This window comes from Raphanus sativus, chromosome 9 (genome assembly GCF_000801105.2).
Source record: "Raphanus sativus cultivar WK10039 chromosome 9, ASM80110v3, whole genome shotgun sequence".
In the NCBI taxonomy this organism is placed as follows: domain Eukaryota; kingdom Viridiplantae; phylum Streptophyta; class Magnoliopsida; order Brassicales; family Brassicaceae; genus Raphanus; species Raphanus sativus.
Window position 1 is genome coordinate 22,730,661 of NC_079519.1, and position 17,629 is coordinate 22,748,289.

The window sequence follows — 17,629 nt, forward strand, 5'->3', positions numbered from 1 at the left end:
TCAGATTTTAAGCCTAAACAGCGTTTTAATTTTCTATGTCTAGCATGCGGTGATTTGATTTTAATGTTTAGCATATGATTTGCAAACCTAAAACATGCAATTTCTATTAACGAACAGATCATACAATCAAGTTTTAATAATCCTAGCATGTACCAAACAAATCAAATTTCAATTAAGCATGCAATTTGCAATTTTATGCCTAACATGCGATTTCTAATTTTAAAAACATGCTATGAAATTTTCTTAAACAAACAATCAGATTTTAAAGCTTTAAACAGAATTTGAAATCAATTTTTAGGAAGTTTTCATCAAGGGGTTTTAATTTTAAAGCTATGGGATTTTTAGGTTTAAGCAAAAGTGATTTCTAATCACATTAGGAGTCGGTTTTTCAAGCATACAAAGTATGCAATCTGATTATTGACATAATTAGATCGGAAACTATAGTTTTAGGTATATGATTCAAGTTTTAGAATTATTACAATCATATTAGATAGTATAGGTTAATACAATTTTCAGTTTTAAGCATGACATGCGATTTTAGGTTTAGTTTAGTTCTTAGGTTTAAAAAAACTTATGACCATGTTTTACTAAGTTTTAAACATATACTATATGATTTAAAAGGATATAAATCAAATTATGTATTCATAGTTGGTTAGGTTTTGATTTCTGTGTCGCATATTAAGGTATATGTGATCGGTTCTCTCTTGTATGGTTCAAGTTTAATTACATTAAACTCGACCTCTAAATATTTTTAAAGTTTGAGATAGTTTACCTATGAACTCCTTTTGATCTGAATGAAAAAGAGAGTTTGATCGCACGGGCAGCAATTTGTCTCGGCTTGAACTCCTTGTTGATATTAGATTTTAATTTCCTCGGCTCATGAAACAACACAAGAAGCATTAGATAACATGAACGCCATAAGCTAACCAGATAACATGAATCAACTAAGGTATGATAAACTTATCTTGCACATGAGTTGAGTTCGGCTAGAAAATCTTTGTTGGAATCAGATTTAGTTTTCAAAGCAAATCGGCGCGCACTGTATTTGTGCGTGAGGGCGCGTCGGTGGTCAGATCGACAAGCGGTTTGCACTGACGGATTTTTTCTTGGCGAGGGCTTCGATTTGATATCTTGATCGTTTTCTGGTTTCTCAGGTTTGAGAGAACGGCCACTTTGAAGTTCCGAGGCAGATTTCGGGTTTGATGATTTTCGGCTGAGTTGAAAAGTATTTTGTGGGAGCTTAGGGCTATAGATTATCGAGCTGATAACGTGTTGTAAACTAATGGAAATAATACTTATATCTTATTCATAATTATAAGGTCTCCTTATATATAGAATTAAATCATCATAGAAATATGTAAATAGTACATAAACATAATCTCAAAGTAAAAAAAAAGACAACCACAAGTAGATAAATAGAAAAAGCTAACCGACTATGATATAAACGAATGGGTCGGTTTGGGCTGGTTATGGTCGTCCACCATATGATTTATAACAGAATACTATCATCTATATATTCTATGCATTACAATGGTTACGAGGGATTAGTGGGTGCCAAACTGAAATCCATTTTCTATTGATTACAATGGGCTAATGGCTATGAAACGTCATTGTGAATTAAAATTCTGGTTAAACCAACAAATTTTGTTTACTCAAGCCCAAGTGTTCCACTAAATGAGCCTAAAAGCCCAAAATATTTGCTTATATCCGTTGCAAAATGAAAAAAGAAGTCAAACGACGTCAGATAGGATAAGAGAAAAAATCCAATATTTGAATCCTATTGGTTACCTTATCCACTCAAGAAACTCTCCAGCTTCTCATTTCTCACAATATTATCTTCGTTCTCCTCTCATCACATACATTATTAATCATCAATTAGCTCATTACAGAGAAATAACCAAACAGAGAGAAAAAAAAAAACATGGCAACTCAAGCGTCCGGACTCTTTAGCTCCGCCATAACAACCACAGCAGCCTCCGGTGTGAAAAAACTTCACTTTTTCACAACAACCCACCGTCCAAGATCCCTCTCCCTCACCAAAACCGCAATCCGCGCCGAGAAAACAGATTCCGCCGCTGCCGCCCCAGCCCCCGCCGTGAAAGAAGCTCCGGTGGGATTCACGCCGCCTCAGCTAGACCCAAACACACCGTCACCGATCTTCGCGGGGAGCACCGGTGGGCTTCTCCGCAAAGCCCAGGTGGAAGAGTTCTACGTTATTACATGGAACTCGCCGAAAGAACAGATCTTTGAGATGCCGACAGGAGGTGCGGCGATCATGAGGGAAGGTCCGAACTTGCTGAAGCTGGCGAGGAAAGAACAGTGCTTGGCTTTGGGGACAAGGCTTAGGTCCAAGTACAAGATTAACTACCAGTTTTACAGGGTGTTCCCTAATGGTGAGGTTCAGTATCTTCATCCTAAAGATGGAGTTTATCCCGAGAAGGCGAATCCGGGAAGAGAAGGTGTTGGTCAGAATATGAGATCTATTGGGAAAAATGTTAGTCCCATTGAAGTTAAGTTTACTGGGAAACAAAGTTATGATTTGTAAGTTGTGAAAATTTAAAACAAAAAATCATGTGGATGTGACTATGTTTGGTTTTAATTTTTAATGGGGTTCATCTGAATAATTATTCTCTTATTATATTTTGTTGTTGTTGTTATATGAATTTTGTTGTGGTCATTCTCAGTCAGTTAATTTATATGAAGCTCTTCCAACAACAACGATATTGAAGACAAGAGGTTTCAAAACTTATGTTGTATGTAAAAGGTGTTGTATCTTTGATGTCCGTAAGCTAAAGCTATATGGGAATGTTCCAATTTCAACCAATTTGAAAGTCCTGCAGCAGAGCTAGAAGCCAACGTTGGTACAAATGATACAGATCATGACCATGGGGTCTCTGTCAAAACATGTACGTAGCTTCCTTTATTGATTTTGTGAATAATTTGGAAGTTGAGAAACGGATTACTCTTTTTAGCCTATCTATGTTCATCTAGGTGTTTGGATCAAAGCAGGCGGTGAGGTGCATAAAGCTTGGAAAAGAGTGGAAGACACACTTTTGGATATACAACAGAAAATATTGATGTACAGTAAAGAAAAAGCATCTCAAAACTCTTATCGCATGAAGGCACGAAACTCCAATTTGGATGTTTCATAGAAAATTGACCTACATTCACTTAGGATGTGGTTTAAAAACATTACAAACAAATGCTTCAGCAAATACGATTGGTTTAGTAACGACATGACAAAATAAAAGTAATATACAACGAAATGGAAACATCATGTCAAATAGCCTTTATGTACGTCAGACAGTCCCTGGTTTAATATTACCCTGAGTCGTCGTTCCCCTCCTCATCCTCACCGTAGCTGTGATAAGAACTCCCGGAAGAAGATGTACTTTCGGTATATAATTCCGAGCTGAGATTTTAAATAATAAAACCATTTAATTTACTCTTATAAAAGTAATAAATAAAAGCATAATACAGATAACTAGTAGTAATTCATGAACCTTGACGATGATGGTGATGGTGGTGCTGGAAAAATAGCCACAAATGTGAGACCCGGTTTTTGTTTCTCCAGCTCCTCAATAGGAAACCTACAACACATAACAATGTCATTATATGTGGGAATAGCATTTTAAAAAAAAAAAATCACTTACTTTGGTTCAAAACTTGCAATCCCATCATCAGACACTAAACCGTGTTTGCTTGATATGTCCTATTGGAGATGAAATTATGAGATAGCAAAATTTACTCTCTTGTCATACGCAAATTCACAGAGCACAACACTTCCTTTGGCAACTTACAATGTACCGAATTGATTTGAAGTCTCCCGCAAGTAGTGAATTCAAAAACAGCAACACTTCTCTCTGTGAATGCCAAGGTAGCTTTTAAGTACACTCAGTCAAGACTGTAACATTTAAGAAAACGTCTTATGGTTTTTATCATTAGTACCTCTTTTAGATGATAGCAGTCGCACAACAATAGAGTCTGGAGTGGACTGTCTCTGCAGCTAACTCCCAAATCCCTACCATCAAACTCTTACAAGATAAGACATATGAAAACAAACACTTCAAATATATTACCAATAACGTAAACTCAAAAACGACACCGAACCTCAAAAAGAACCCACTAATTCCAAAAGTTCCAGACAGATTTATGTACTTAAGTTGACGAAAACCCTGCAAGAGTTTGTTCGGCGTTAGAGGTCATATACATGGGTACTACCAAATGATTGAAACAAAAACAAAACTACAGGAGCCATACCATAATTATAGTTCGGGCCATTGCGTCGATTACCCCAAATTGTAAGAGAGTAAGCGAGCTCAAGTTGGGGCAATTATTCACAAACTCTACCACGGTTGAACATGTTGCAGGGTCTAGACCACCACCAATCACAAAGTAGGATAACTTTGAGCAAACCTCAAATAAATAAGAAAAGAGTAATAATAGAAAAAGGAAAGCTTCATAATAGTGACAACATTCACCTGCTGCGCCACAGTTCTTTAAGAACAAGTGTTCAATCAAGTGACAATTCCTAGTGATTGGCGCTAAATGCTCTACTGGATTCACCTTATCACCGGAAACACTAGATAATGAAATGAAATTGAAGTCAGTAGAATTTAAAATAAACTAGGCATAGAAGATGGCAAGTAAAGGAAATGAACAAAAGGGAATGTAACCCAAGAGAAGAACAACTTACAATCCAATAACCTTGAGATCAGTGAGATTAGCACAGACTGACAACGCAGCAGACAAGGTCTTGGCAGGCATGAGCACAAGATTGTAAAGGTGTAGGCTTCTCAAGAGACCCCTAGTGTAATTGGAGAAAGATAGTTAAATCGAGCAGAAAAGGGTAAAAAAAAAAAAAGCATATTCAAGCACATACCCAGCAAAACCGTGATTAAAAGAGAGTGGAGCAAGACAAGATCTTGTAAGCACAGATATTGACCGGGAAACACAACCAAGTTTGAGGGATCTGCAAACATTAAACAAAACCATAGAGACGAATGACATTGACTACTATATAGACCAACTTAAGATGGACCAGAAAAATACAAATTAAAAAAAAAGAAAAAACTCGACCTGAGTTCTTTACCAGCACGATGGATCATAATACAGACAACACCATTATCAACATTGTTGGCAGCCATAGTGAGGTCGATGTGGGAGTAACAAACACGGTCCATAGCACACTTGTTAAACATCGTGCAGCATACAGAAGCTTGCATTAGAGACTTGGTATCAAGCATCGAAAATACCTAACAAGAATCCACAAATCAATTAAGACCAACAAAAATCCACCAAATCAATTAAAATTGAAAAATCGAGAATCAATCAAGACTAACAAATCGAGAATCAATTAAAACCTTGGTGGTTAGTTCAGGGAGGAGAGGCCAGGAGAGAGAGTTATGGAGGGTGGCGCGCTTCCTGATGCAGCGCTTGGCGGAGTTGTGGAGAAGCGACGCAAGCTGGAGAGTGCGATCCAGGAAACGATCGGAGGCGTCAGTGGAAGTCGGGATCTTAACAGCTTTATCGAGGACTCGATCGAAAGAGCAGGAGATGGAGAGTGGCGAGGAGGAGAAGAGAGGCAAGTCCGACAGCAAAAGGAAAGAGGAGATCGTCGTGTCCACGTCGCTTTGGTTGAAACCTGGAGCGATGCGGAGGGTGGCGGAGGAGGAAGGCTCCTGGCAAGGTCGCTTGGGATTTGGAGCGTCCATAACACACGGAATCAGTCAGTCAGTAGTGTGTTACTTTCTCTTTGATAAGGAGAGTGAAATGCGAATCTTCAGTTAGATTCATTAAACCCGTTGATTATTATAATTGAATTTTGGTTAGATTTGGTGACTGGAATTGATTTTGGTTTAGATTAATGGATTTCGTTTAGTTGAAATTGATTTCGGTTAATTTAAACCGGTTAGTCTAAATGGAGCTCAGTCTGATCAGAAGTTGACAGGTCTGAATTAGAGTTGACAATGACTGTTAACTAGACCAGTTAATTTCTGGTGTTGAGTGTTGACTTTAATCAAACCACATGTACCCATTTTTAACCGTGTGAATGCAATTCTAATTCGGTTTTTTCCCCTCAAATGTTTTTTTTAACACCTGAAAACAACTGAAGGTTCAGTAGCACAAAACAGAAATAACAAGAAAATACATTGAAAATCTCAATTTTAAAAGAAAGACTAAAGAGCTTAAAACGCACTTTCTTGATTGATGTGGTCGTGATACAGCCTGGAAATCAGACTATAAGACTTAATGAACTGATGTTCAACCTGAAACCAAAGAAGATAGATTTTTATGAGTTTTTATGAGTTTTTATGAAACAAAACAGAAACAAATGGAAGATGAATGAGATGCTAATGATATGAAGAATAAATCAGAGTAAATAGACAAAATTAAAGGATAGATATGGTGGAATCAAGCTGCTGGATGTGTATCACTTGGCGGAGGAGGAAGGCTCCTGGCAAGGTCGCTTGGGATTTGGAGCGTCCATAACACACGGAATCAATCAGTAGTGTGTTACTTTACTTTCTTTGATAAAGAGAGTGAAATGCAAGATTTTAGAATCTTCGACACAAGAGAAATTATATAATTGTTCAATTCAAAATCGGTCAACTCGGCTGAGTAAGCTCAGCAAACAGCTCGAAGACTCGATAAACAGGTTGCTCTGACTTGATTCTGATTCAGTTAGATTAAACTCGTCGATATACATTGAAAAGCTCAATCTTAAAGGAAAGACTAAAGAGCTTAAAATGCACTTTCTTGATTGATGCGGTCGAGTAACCAGGACGGGCCTCCAAACGATAGGTATGACTGAAAAAGACCATTGCGAAGGACACTCTTCGCTATCTCCCTTACTACATGATTTGATGTCTTTGATTCAATCTCAAAGCATACAATTGGAAAGGCTGTAGTAAGTTCCAATACTTGCTTGAGAAGCCATCGATATCTTGGCCAATCCACAGGTCGTTTGATTGCTTCAACTAGATCTCTCAAGTCAGAGCCAATAACCACTTCCTGAAACTGTAAATCTCTCAGACTCTGTAACACCCATATCAAGACCCTAAGCTCTGCAGTAAGCCGATCAGGGGAAGCTGTGAAAGCTTTCCGTGCATGATGACTAACTCAACCTTGGTAATATCTTGTAATCCATGAGCCTCCAGAGTGCAACTTATTGTTACGCCAGTTCGCATGTATGTTGCATTTCATTTGCGGTTGCATTAGGAGGGCACCATCGTTGTGCTAACACAATAGCAGTTGGACATGGAGCAGGAGAACTCGATCGGTTCAATTCCTCCCACAATTTGGCTTCCTCCACAGCAAGCTGAACTTGTCTGGCCACCGATTCTCTAGTTCCTGGAAAATAATTGCATTTATGTTCTTCCACATGCCCTATAACAGCCACGGTATAGCTCTCCGTATCTCGATTGATAGCCTTGGCTCTGACAATAGATCAATCCAAATCTCAAGTTGCTTAGCGAGAGAGTGATTTCCTTCCCGCACCCTTGTTTCCAATAAACATCCAAAAAGAGGCTTCTCTGCTTGTATCCAACTTTTAACAGCTCGGTGTTTGCGTGACATGTTGAAGCCACGCATATTCCATGAGAAAAATGACGTCATAACTTTCGACCGGAAGTTTTTTTTGAAATACCCTGCCGACCAGCAAACTTCAGATCTTTAGTGCGAACAACCCTCTGCTTTGTAGATTTTTGGTTCGATGATGAAACCAGTTTTCTAGTGGTTTGAGCCCCTTGAGTTTCTTTTCCTTGACTTCCTGCAGCTCCTGTGATCTCTCCTTCCTCCACATCCAACTCCCCATTACCCTCAACTTCTTCTTCATCTTCCTCAATACCCATTAAGGGACTAAAACGTGATGGAGACACCACTCCAGCTGCTTCAACGCTCAGTTGTTTATCCATCACACTGTTATCTACTTGCTTCTCATGGTCCCTTATGTTGCCAGAACTGCCCTGCACCTTCTCCCAGCCCTCTACTTCAGCAGCTGGAAATACCTCAGTAGTGGGGTCAGTAAGTGTGATTCTCAACATCTCCTCCTGCTCAACCCCTTCTTTATTCTCGGTATCCTTTGTAATTGTGTTACCCACAGGCAAAACCTGAGAAGTACTGCCGTGCAGAAGCGCTTCCAACTCCTTCAGCAAATCTAACATTCCTCCTGCACTACTTCTAGCAGTACGGGTGATGTCATCTGCCACAGGAACTTGACCAAATCCAGCCTCCTCTACTTCAACAGTAGGTCGCTTAAGAATTCTTGTGTTGGTATCCTTACATTCGGTCCCTTTGTGACCCCAACCTTTGCAAATATTGCATCGAGGAGGGAGCCAAGGGAAATTCACACCAATCTCTCTTTGCACTCCTTCCCTATCTGTGAATACTATCTTCTCCATAAGAGGCTGATGCAAATCAATCTCCGCTAGGACACGAGCCACATCCAATCGCGTACACCGTTCCGTGTGAGGATGGAGCTTGACAAACTTACCAACCGCTCTGGTAAGACACTTCAGTCCCTTGTGAGAGAAGAGACCATTTGGTACTCCTTTGAGATCTACCCACAGAGGCATTGCTGTCAAATCTGGTGGATTGAGAGCCGACTCTGGAGTCCATTCATTCATAACAAGAGGCACGTCTGAGATATGCCAGTACTTACGATTGATTACTCGCGTTCGCATCTGGCTATTATCAATCCGGAACAGGACCGTGTTCTTCTCTATGAATTGAACATCGATCTTGGTCCCAGCTTTGGGAGACGACCAGATACAATTCACCGTTGCGTGGATCGAACCCACATGTGGGGCATCACCAATGAAGTAGCCAACTACAAAGCTTTTCCAAAGTAACTCTGCTTCATCAAATATGTCGTCTGGGATCTGAATTGAGGCAACGCCTTCAACAATCTCGACTTCCGGTTGAGCATCAAGCGCACGGTTGATGGACCAAGGAGCCACAATCTGGGTAGGAGGAGAGGGAGATGAGGGTGACGAGGGGGGAATCGGAGGGTCAGAGGTTGAGGTTGCAGGGTTCTTGTCGCTTTCCTTCGTAGGGTTTTCGCCATCGCCGTCGGACATCGAAAGAAAATTTTTTCTTCAGATGCCAAGTTTTTATTAAATCAACACATGTTGACATTATTAAGATATCAAAATTTTATATAATCAACATATATAACAACTTCACTTATAAAACATTTTTAATTTTATTTTAATTATAAAAATTCTATTGACAAAAATCTAATAAAATCTTACAAAAAAGATTTAAATATTTTATATGATAAAGCTTTAATTAATTTTTGGATTAGTAGTATTCAAATCAATGTAAATTAAAAATTTATTATAAAAAATAAAACAAAAAATTTATGATATTTTCATAAACTTTATAATTATAGTATATATTATACAAAAATAAAAGAACTATATGATTTAAATATTAAAATTATATTAAATTTACTAAAATAATAAATCATAATTAATTGAAGATAATAGTATATTTATTTATAAAATACTCCTCTATATTAAAATTATAGATGCTAAATTATATTTTAAACACAAACAAAATATAAATGATCCTAACAAAATATATTCTATCGTAGAACTAAAAACATGTGAAAATATTTAAAAATAGATTTAAAAACGTTTATGTTCATGGAAAATAAACAAACACAAATCCAGAAAAACATATATATATATATATATAATAAGAAGCAACAAATACATGTTTAAAATAATTAATTAAATAAAACAAAAAATTATAAAATTTAGTTTTCCGAAAAATAATATAAATAACTAAAAATATATATACATAAAAATGAAACAAATATCCGCACAGTTTTTATTAAATTTTAATAGATAAATTAAATTTTTATAATAAATTTAATCCCTCATAAACTCGAGCTAAACGCTCGGAGGGAGAAGCAGTCTTTTCAACATACGGCTTCATGGATTCTCCGACGAACACCACCACCCAAAACCCTAGTTCCGTCCCCGGTACTGTTCCCGGCTTCAACCATAGCCACGCCATTATCTCATCGCTCCTTTCGTTTCCAAACTCCTCTCCGATCTCCATCGGCTCCTCCTTCGATCGAGAGCTCGACAAAGCTCTCGCTTCAGCTTCCGGCGACGTCTCCGCTCAGGACTCTCTTGTGGACCGTACTCTCCAGCTGGCGTCGCTTCTTCTAGACTCCACTAAACGATGCTTCCGGAAGCGAGCTTCTGTTCACAACTTTAGTACCTGGTTCCTCCCTCCCGAACTCACCATCAAGGTAAAATCAAATCCTGATCCCTCTCTCTCTCACACCATTGATTAGAGATTTCTGGAGATGGAGTTTGATGATTTGTTAATCTTAATTGATTTTTTTTTCTTTATTGTATAATTTAGAGGCCATGTGTTGAAATAATAATTTGTTTAATTCATTTATTTATTTTTGTTCATTTTGACTCAACTAGAGTGACTCTATTTTTAAAGAAAAAGAAAGAGAGTGATCCATTGGATTCTTCAGGTGTTTTCGATGCTTGATACAAAGTCTCTGATGCAAGCTGCTGCGTGCTGCACCATGTTCAACAGCTGTGCAATGGACCGTTCATCTTACGCCCACATTGACTTGACAACCGCTACAAGACAAGCTGACAGTGGAGTTGTCTGCGTTATGATCCATCGGGCTGGCAAAGAACTCAGGTGACATCTTCTTTTTATAAAAAAAAAAATTAACTTGGTTTATGTACTCTTTTCTCATGGTTCTTTTTATGAATGTAGATCCCTCAAGCTTGGTCGTGTTGCTCGTTCAGATGGATCTGATTCTACTCCATCTTTGCTTAACGGATCTTTTCTTTCCCCACTTTCCTATAATCATGGTTTTCTTGGGTATGGCTCGGATTACCAGCTTGAAAACTTCTTATTTTTTATCTGTCTTAACCTACCTAATGGACTTAGGGTTGAAGAAGGAACATGGTTGGTTTTGTTTTGTTAGATAGGAAAGAACTAGAGCCTTCTTATTCCCAGAACTCATTTGTTTACGGCTAATGCTTTAGGAAGGAAAGAAATTACTCAAAACCAAGAATCTATCCTCTTATTATTATCTTGAAATCTTCCCTTTGGTTGCGCGTGTTAGAAGTGACAAGAGAATGATTTGCTGTTCTATTATCATGTTCATTTACTCTTCTAATTCGGTATCATCTTTTTCCATTCAACAACTAGGAGTCGCTTGAGAAGCCTACGGCTTTACAATATCAGACCGATTAACTACACTTCCTTTATTGAGGTGTTGTCAGTTTGTTCGAATCTCACTGACCTGAGGATTTCTGGATTGTAAGTTGTGCCTGCTTCTTTATTTTTTTGAGTCTATGGTTCCTTTTCCTTTGTGCAGAAGAGGTTCCGTATTGCCATATTTGTTTTGCTCTTTTAATGTCTGTGGATTTTGAAATTCTTGTAATGTTTTGGTCATATGACAGAAAATTTCCAGGAATGCTTCTATTTAAGAAACTGACAGAAAAATGTCGTCTCATAGAGAACCTGTGCTTGGAGGCCTATCAAGTCCCAGGTAAAGCTTCTCCACTAATCCACAGTGAAGCTTCTTTCTTTACTCCTAAGTTTTCTCAAGCTTACCTAATGTGTAACAGGTACTACGGACACAAACGCAGGTTCACCTTTGATAGACTTTGTTACCAACTCCTACAACTTAACTTCTCTAACCCTCATAAGTTATCGACTAACCGATGGATTGGCCTTGAATCTTGCTGAGGTAATGCCTTCTATTCGATATTTTTTTCTTTTGCTGATTCCTCTAGATATACCATCTATGCTCTTAAGAACCTCAATGATGTATTATTTTGCAGAGTTCTAGTAAACTGAAGTACCTGAACTTGTCCAGATCGCCAACACTCAATGGTCGTTTTTTGAGGTGCAAATGCAAAATGTTAATTCCGAAATTTCCTTAAAAAGGTCCTTATTGGAAAAATTTCACATATCACGAAATATTTTCGGTAGGGATTTGGGTCATAGCTGCAAAGAGAGTTCACTCGAGACTCTAATAATGCGCAACTGCTACTATCTACAAGAGGTAAAAGGTTTTAAAGCAATAACAAGTTTTTTGAGTTGTTACATCAGTCTTGCTTGATCATCCACACTCTCGGACCTTGATGTTTCAGAAAGAAGTGTTGGAACTCTGCAACTCATTAATCAAGGGAAAGTTCAAATCCATTCGGCACATTGTAAGTTTTCTTTACAGTTTTCTTTTAATCTACTAGGATGAATGGTGTAGTTTGGGTTACTCTTAAATCGTATTCTTCTTGCTTTACTCTAATAGGATGTTTCAAGTAACAGTGGCATACTGTCTAATAATGGCGCGAGAATTTACAAACCAAAGTAACTGCTTGATCCTTCATTCATGTCCCTACTAATTGCTCACTGATTTTATATATTTCATATAAGCTGTTATTGTGTGTTGTAGGTTGCCTTTGGAGAAACTGAAAGAAGAAAGATCAGATGTCACATTTGTGGCGGATTTTCCATTAGTAAGGTCTTTTTCATCGATCAATTTTTTGCTAATCATCTTAAAAAGGGTTGTTGATTGAATGAATGAATCAGAGAATAAGGATGTGGTTTGTGTTTTTTTTTTTGTAAAAAATTAAGGTCAGGAAAGCGTTACCGTGTCTGCGATGAAGGGGCTGAAGAAGAACTGAGGGAGATAGAGATGATGGAAGCCAATAACGTTGGAGGGAGTGAAGATGAGTCTGACGATGAAGAGTTTGATGATGACGAGGATACAAGCAATGGAACGGGTGAAGATGACTCGGAAGGGGATTTGGAATTTTGATGATTAGAACTGTAAGTTAATCAATCATCTATATGTTAACGATGCGAAGTCTGCTTTAGGCTTTAGCACTGATGTTGTTAAGGAGACATGGGGGTTTATGTAAAATAAACAGAAGTGTTCGAATTTTATTTGTAAACCTTGAATGAATTTAATATTAGTTAGTATCCCCTAGTCTATATTTGAGAAGTGATTTGCCACATGTCTTCTCTACAATCGTTTTCACAAAAAAAATTGTGACATAGCTATTAAGATTGATGACTTCTCTACAATCGTTTTCACAAAAAAATTGTGACATAGTTATTAAGATTGATGACATGTCATATGGTTAAATATGACATGAACAATTACATTTAATGCTGATATATATTTTTGGAAATCTTTTTAGAATATGCAATAACTCATATACTATATTTAATATTGATTTATATTTTTGGTAAACTTTGTAGAATATGGTAATAACTCATAAATCATCACTAAAATAAATATATTCAAATATGACATTTTGAATTTCGAGATATTATATAATTTTACTTTTATAATTATAAAATTTTTATTATCTAAAATTTTCTAAATTTTTTGAATTTAAAAAAAAAAATCGTAATATCATTAGTTTCTTTTAGATATATACAAATTATATAAATATTATTTATTTTTAATTTTTGATAACTATATAATTTTATATGATTTTTAGTAATTTTGTACAAGTTAATTTAATACATTTAACCAAATAAAATAAATAATTTTTTATCTAAGATTCTAACTCTATATATATACATATATATATATATTCTTAAATATAATTTAAAATAAAAAATATATTTTCTCTTAATTTAATACTTAATTAATGATATTTATATTAATTATTGGTCAAAATAATAAAATATTTAATATTAATAAATTACATTTTAAAATATAAAATTTAACTTTTTAAAAAATTTATCACTACACATGGTGCATGAAAACATCTAGATTAATAATTGTGACATGACTACTCAAATTGATGACATGTCTTATAGATTAATATGACACTAGGTAATTGGCCCGCACATGCGGGCATAATCTTCTTGTGAATATTTATATTTTATTAATTTCAAAAACCAATATGACAAATTATTATTTATATTTTAAAAAAAAACATCAAACTATTTATATATGACAAATTTTTTATCTATCAAAATATATATGCTTATTAGTTTTCCAAATTTTTGAAACACATACATATTAAACATATTTTATAAAATATACAAATTTTTTTGAAATTTTAAATTTTATATTCAAAAATATTATTTTAAGATAATAACACAGTATATCTAAGAATTATCTTACTTTTAAAACAATTTTTGACAATTTATTATATTAAATTATAACTATTATCTAATATAACAGATAAATCTAATATTAGTAATATAAAAAATCGTTTTCAATTATATAATAAATTAAATATAAAAGTTCATTAAGGATAATATTAATATCAACCACTAACTTTTAGTTTAAGATTTTATAATAAAAATACTATTTTCAGATAATAAAACAGTATATCAAAAAGTAATCTTACTTTTTAAAATATATATTTTAAAATTTTGGTATATTAAATTATAATTAATTATCTAATAACAGATAAATATAATATTAGTAAAATAAATTTATTTTCAATTAAATATAAAAATTCATTAAGGTCAATACTAATATTAATCACTCAAACTTTTAACGTGAGAGTTATATTGCGAAAAACCACTTTGAAAAAGATAATCACCATCTAAAGATAAGAACGACATGGTTACGTATAAAGATAATATATGATTTTTAAAAAATTCCTACCTAAATCACCATCTAAATTACCACCAAAATCTTCAAATCCCCTTCAAAATCTTCAAATTTTATTAAATTTAAAACTCCTGAATTTTATCAAACCCTTAGTACAATAAACCCTCTTAAGTGTTTTGTATTTACATGCGGACATAATAATTTTACCAATATTTACAAATAATCTATTATTAATTGAATATCATTAGAGTAAATTATAGTTCAGACATTTAAAAAAAGAAATAATAAACTAACAATAAATATTTCATATATGTAAAATCTTTCATCATGACATAAATACTTTTTATCATGATAACGAACTTAAAATATTCACGCATTTATAAAATTTAATAATAAACCAAATATTAAATTCTTTACAAATGACCGTTTAGTATAATAAACTTATTTTTATTGAGAAAATAGTGGATTTACAATATATACATAAATATGGTTTTGTTTTCATTTTTTTTTTAACTTTTAACGTGAGATATCAAGGACGAAAATAACTTTACACCTGTTTTTAGTTTCTTTTTCTTCTATATTTATGTATGCACATTGTAAATCCATATTTCAAATTTTTTTTGGTAAAAAGTTTTCATTACGTAAACGAAGTTACATGGACCTTATATACTATAAGTACTATAGCAACAGCTTATTATTATCTTATAAACTATATTTTCTAAACTATAGCTTTATTAAACAAACATTATCTAAAACCTATATTTACTAAACTACAGCTTTATTAAACAATCATTATCTAAAACCCGATTATATGATAAACAATAATAATGCACTTTGATGTTCTCGTGTCTATATCTAATACACACATTTATAATATGACTTTTTTAAAAAAAATATGTAATAATAAATTATTATATAATAATACATTGCGGTATTCTCTTTTCCCATATAGATCAGACCCAACTGGACAGAACATCTATTCGGAACGACTCAAAGCCGGCTACCACTTAATCTTCAAAGATAGACCTCTACAAAAAAAATAAATATATATATATATATATATAATAATTCCTTAAAGTATAATTGATTTTACCTTTTAACATGAGAGCTCGAACCCAAAAAAATCACTAAGAGCATTTCCAATGGTTGATTTCATTTTTATCTTCAAAAATTCACTTTCTTCAAAATGAAAAAAAATTGAAGCAACATTTGCTCCAATGGTTTACTTCATTTCTTTATTAAAAAAAGAATATTCAAAATATTATGGGGAAGATGACATATCAACAAATTCATTTCTCAAATAATAGTATAAATTTATGGTTTACGAAATTTAAAAATCATTATAATAAATTATTATTTATATTTTAAAAAATTTATAATGAAACATCAAAATTATTTATATATGTCAAAATTTTTAATCAAAATATATGTGCTTATTATTGACTCAAATTTTGAAAACAGTCACATATTAAAATTATTCAAGAAAAATATTTTTGTACAAATATTTTTGTTTGATTATTATTTAATTAAAAATTGTTTATATCTTAATTTTTTAATTTCTATAATATAAATATTATTTTCAGATAACAATGCAATATATATATAACCATTATCTTATTTTTTAAAAAAACATGTTTTTATTTTCGAAATTTTTATTATATTAATTTAAAATCAATTATCTAATGTAACAGATAAATCTAATATTATTAATACAAATTTCGTTTTTAATTATTTAATATTATATATAACATATTCATTAAGGATAATATCGATATTAACCGTTCTAACTTTTAACGTGAGAGCTCCGTTGTGAAAAATCACTCCGCAAATAATAGTACAGATGGACAATTATATTCAATGTTAATTTATATTTTTGGTAATTTTTTTAAAATATGGTAATAACTCATATATTATATTTATTGTCGATTTATATTTTTAGACTTTTTAAAAAATATGCTAATAACTCATAAATATCATTAAAATAAATATATTCAATTATGGCATTTCAAATTTCGAATATCATTTAAATTAAAAATATTTCAAAAATATATACATATTTTTAGAAAATTATAAAAATTAAATCATAAAATCAAATTAAATCGTAAAATCATTAGTTTCTTATATATATCTACATATTTTATAAATATTGTTTAATTTTAATTTTTGACAATTATGAAATTTTACATATTTATTTAATATATTTAATTAAAATAAATAGATAGAAAAATCTACCTAAGATTATAATTTTAAATATATATATGAACATTCTTAAATATATTAAAATATTGATAAGAATAAAAAATTATAATATTAATAAAAAGTTAAATATAATTTATATTTATCTATTAATAACTATCTTAAAATTCTTTTACTGCACATGGTGCAGGAAAACACCTAGTTTATATTGTGTTTCTTGTATTACAGATTTAATTCAATGGTTGACAAAAAAAGGATTTAATTCAATGTACTTGACACATGCTGTACTTTTTTCTTTTGTAAGCGAGCTTGGAGTGATTATTTTTCCTTATTATATTGATTGAAAATGGACAACATAGAGAGGGAATGTACCACAATATTATCTTTTAACTTTCCATAAATATGCGACATGTTGACGAACCATGGATTTTCATATTCTCTGTCTCAGAGCAGCTTTGAAATGTTGACTTCAGTTTCATCTTCTTCCAAAACATGGAAGGTGGCCACGTTTCAAATAAAAAATACATGCTATGCGTCTGAAATCAGTTACAAAGCAATTACTGTCTATTCTTCGTCTATCAAAAAGAATGTGTTGTGAAGAAACAGCAAATTTGTTAAGAAGAGCTCTAAACTCATTCCTTCATGTTTCCATACATATATGTGATCCAAGATCTATGCAATTTCTCAAGCATCTTGTTTCCAAATCCTGATCTCTGTAATATAGTTCTATTCTGAAGATCCCACAGATACACACAATTGTCTTCTGATCCGCTCACAATGTACTTCCCATTTGTCACAGAAAACCCAGATGCGATGCAGAATATTTTGTTTGTAAGTCCTGTGTATCTATAA

At 33.4% G+C, this 17,629-nt stretch overlaps 3 protein-coding genes across 5 annotated transcripts; 2 read left to right on the forward strand and 1 right to left on the reverse strand.

The window, feature by feature from the left end:
* Positions 1 to 1,864: 1,864 nt before the first annotated feature.
* LOC108834774 (photosystem I reaction center subunit II-1, chloroplastic) lies at positions 1,865 to 2,640 on the forward strand. Its single transcript, XM_018608099.2, has one exon. The coding sequence runs from the start codon at positions 1,922 to 1,924 to the stop codon at positions 2,543 to 2,545; it is 624 nt and encodes a 207-aa protein (XP_018463601.2). The 5' UTR covers positions 1,865 to 1,921; the 3' UTR covers positions 2,546 to 2,640.
* A 477-nt stretch (positions 2,641 to 3,117) lies between these two features.
* Positions 3,118 to 6,512, reverse strand: LOC108827934 (F-box protein At4g02760). Of its 2 annotated transcripts, XM_056994471.1 has the most exons (13): positions 6,466 to 6,512; positions 5,364 to 5,689; positions 5,080 to 5,255; positions 4,883 to 4,972; positions 4,697 to 4,807; positions 4,482 to 4,582; positions 4,261 to 4,373; positions 4,111 to 4,175; positions 3,949 to 4,021; positions 3,801 to 3,863; positions 3,654 to 3,712; positions 3,504 to 3,590; positions 3,118 to 3,412 (listed from the first exon to the last, which is right to left on the reverse strand). In XM_056994471.1, the coding sequence occupies exons 1-13, from the start codon at positions 6,488 to 6,490 to the stop codon at positions 3,322 to 3,324; spliced, it is 1,380 nt and encodes a 459-aa protein (XP_056850451.1). In that variant the 5' UTR covers positions 6,491 to 6,512; the 3' UTR covers positions 3,118 to 3,321. The 2 variants fall into 2 exon arrangements, with proteins under 2 accessions (XP_056850451.1, XP_018456963.2); XM_018601461.2 differs by lacking the exon at positions 6,466 to 6,512 and having other exon boundaries at positions 5,364 to 5,786.
* A 3,375-nt stretch (positions 6,513 to 9,887) lies between these two features.
* LOC108827933 (F-box protein SKIP17) lies at positions 9,888 to 12,991 on the forward strand. 2 transcript variants are annotated; one of them, XM_018601459.2, is made up of 12 exons: positions 9,888 to 10,267; positions 10,505 to 10,680; positions 10,759 to 10,866; positions 11,200 to 11,310; positions 11,454 to 11,542; positions 11,622 to 11,743; positions 11,838 to 11,902; positions 11,989 to 12,061; positions 12,150 to 12,212; positions 12,308 to 12,366; positions 12,452 to 12,520; positions 12,634 to 12,991. In XM_018601459.2, exons 1-12 carry the CDS (start codon positions 9,944 to 9,946, stop codon positions 12,815 to 12,817), a joined length of 1,443 nt encoding a protein of 480 aa, XP_018456961.2. In that variant the 5' UTR covers positions 9,888 to 9,943; the 3' UTR covers positions 12,818 to 12,991. The 2 variants fall into 2 exon arrangements, with proteins under 2 accessions (XP_018456961.2, XP_018456962.2); XM_018601460.2 differs by having other exon boundaries at positions 12,452 to 12,515; positions 12,634 to 12,806.
* The last annotated feature ends 4,638 nt before the right edge of the window (positions 12,992 to 17,629 follow it).

What these genes read in the sequence shown, in the direction of transcription:
- LOC108827934 (XM_056994471.1), bottom strand. Translation starts at nt 6,490, where the DNA reads ATGGACGCTCCAAATCCCAAGCGAC. An exon ending in AAAGAACTGTGGCGCAGCAG is followed by an intron (nt 4,374 to 4,481) that starts GTGAATGTTGTC and finishes GTGGTGGTCTAG; the next exon opens with ACCCTGCAACATGTTCAACC. An exon ending in CCATCACCATCATCGTCAAG is followed by an intron (nt 3,413 to 3,503) that starts GTTCATGAATTA and finishes TTAAAATCTCAG; the next exon opens with CTCGGAATTATATACCGAAA.
- LOC108827933 (XM_018601459.2), top strand. Translation starts at nt 9,944, where the DNA reads ATGGATTCTCCGACGAACACCACCACCCAAAACCCTAGTTCCGTCCCC. An exon ending in CGGGCTGGCAAAGAACTCAG is followed by an intron (nt 10,681 to 10,758) that starts GTGACATCTTCT and finishes TTATGAATGTAG; the next exon opens with ATCCCTCAAGCTTGGTCGTG. An exon ending in GGAGGCCTATCAAGTCCCAG is followed by an intron (nt 11,543 to 11,621) that starts GTAAAGCTTCTC and finishes AATGTGTAACAG; the next exon opens with GTACTACGGACACAAACGCA.
- LOC108834774 (XM_018608099.2), top strand. Translation starts at nt 1,922, where the DNA reads ATGGCAACTCAAGCGTCCGGACTCTTTAGCTCCGCCATAACAACCACA.